The following is a 1,814-nucleotide window of genomic DNA, read 5'->3' as shown; positions in this document are numbered from 1 at the left end:
GAATAAAATAACATCTATATGTAATATGAATAAAATCACATCATTATTTCTACTCTATGGCTTATTTTTCTAAAATTTCAAGTATTAAAGGTCCTAAGTTTTTTACTTTATCCTGCTAAATTTATGACCAGTTAAAGGTTCCAGGGTTTAATGAGTTTATAAGTTCACTTGGATACTCTAGAATAGCCCATAATAGTTAGATTAGCATGTACTAGTAATAAGAACAAAATAATATAAATATGTAAATAATTTATACATGTGAAATGATGAAATGTAAAATCGTTGTAAATATTTCCTCTCTGACCTATCGCAAGCCATCAACTAACTTTGACTCAACACTTCAGGCTATTCGTGTGTTCAGCCAGAAACTTATTATAATCCAAACAACAACATACTTTCCAAGTGTCTACATCAATACAAACTAACGTCATCCACTAATTTATAATACAAACAACTCTAACTAGTAAGCAAGTAATTGTGCACAAAATTCTTTTCTTTGACATAAGCTTACATGCATTGTTGGATTATACGTTCAAAATGTAACAAAACTCTATCGATATATGATATGCAGGATGAAAGAGGGTTTTTGTATAAAACAACTGAGCTAGACTCGAAAATCTTCTTTGAAGTTCATGTTCAACCAGTGCATTTAACATTTATTTAAATACTAATTTCAAAACGCAACTTTCAAAAAGCAAAACTTTTACCCAAGGCTATTCATGTGAAAAGCACTGTTTATAACATTTTGACTAAACCCTTGTGGCTATTCAAATGGAGACCACTATATGATCACTGTTTATAATATTTTGACTAAACACTTCAGGCTATTCATATGTTCAGCCAGAAACTTATTATACATTCCCAACAACAACATATTTTCCTACATCAATACAAACTAATATCACCCACTAATTTGTAATACAAACGATTCTAACTAATAAGTAAATAATTGATTATAAAATTATTTATCTTTAACATGATCTTACATGCTTGCAATTTTTACGCAAGATTATTCAAGTGAAGAGAACTATCACTATTTATGATATTTTCCAGTGTGTTTTGTTTGGAACGTTCATGATATGGTTTGCGAGCATCACGATTAACCTGGGGCCTACATTTTTGAGTGGAGCCCTGGCTGCGAACACCGAATCAGGCCACAACGCACCAAGCTGTCCCTTGGTCCATGGCCCATTCCGCCATTACATATTAAACGTCCTATGGATCGCAATAAACATGATCTGCGTGGGACTCACTTTGGTGCACCTGAGAAAGCTTCACAAAGACCTCACCAAGGCGAACGTCGAAGCTGTACGTAGAAGCACCCTTTTCATTTGCATGCTTAATTACATTCTATTACTTATTTCATTCCACTCATTTCTTTGTACTGCATCACTTTGGTGACTGTATCAGAGTTGAACGCATGATTAACTCTTGTTTGGCTGTATCATTTTTTTCAAACAAATACAAGAGAGAAATGGCAGAATTTTCTTTCGAGCACTCGAATTAAAAATTGTATTAAATTCTATTAAGCCTGATGAAGAGTGGTAGATAGGGAATTTCCTAATTTCTGTTCACGTCACTATTTCTATTCATTGGCTACTTTTTCAATAATTTTATACGTAATGCTAAGTCAGTGAATAGAAGGTATGATATGAACAGAAATTGGAATATTTACTATACTGCTGTATTATTAAAAGTTGTTCTTCAAAATTGATCAACCCTGTATCATTTGTTTCAAAGAAGTGCAAGAGGGAAATGGCAGAATTTTCTTTCAAGAGTAAAAAATTTGTATTAAATCATATAAAAATTGTTAT

General features: G+C 32.2%; 1 protein-coding gene across 1 annotated transcript in view; it reads left to right on the top strand.

Moving 5' to 3' along the window:
• Positions 1–1,814, top strand: part of LOC108629800 (uncharacterized) — a gene marked incomplete at its 5' end in the record, with an annotated part of 6,590 nt that overhangs the window by 2,505 nt on the left and 2,271 nt on the right. Inside the window, one exon of the mRNA XM_018032678.2 lies at positions 1,054–1,308. Coding sequence (XP_017888167.2) covers positions 1,054–1,308 — 255 coding nt within the window. The remainder of the gene's footprint in view (positions 1–1,053; positions 1,309–1,814) is intronic.

The sequence above is a fragment of the Ceratina calcarata genome, unplaced genomic scaffold (genome assembly GCF_001652005.2).
Source record: "Ceratina calcarata isolate Rehan_Ccalc_2016 unplaced genomic scaffold, ASM165200v1 scaffold1387, whole genome shotgun sequence".
NCBI classification, from domain to species: Eukaryota; Metazoa; Arthropoda; class Insecta; order Hymenoptera; family Apidae; genus Ceratina; species Ceratina calcarata.
The sequence above is the reverse complement of the archived record's forward strand: the minus strand, read 5'-3'. Positions and strand labels throughout refer to the sequence as shown.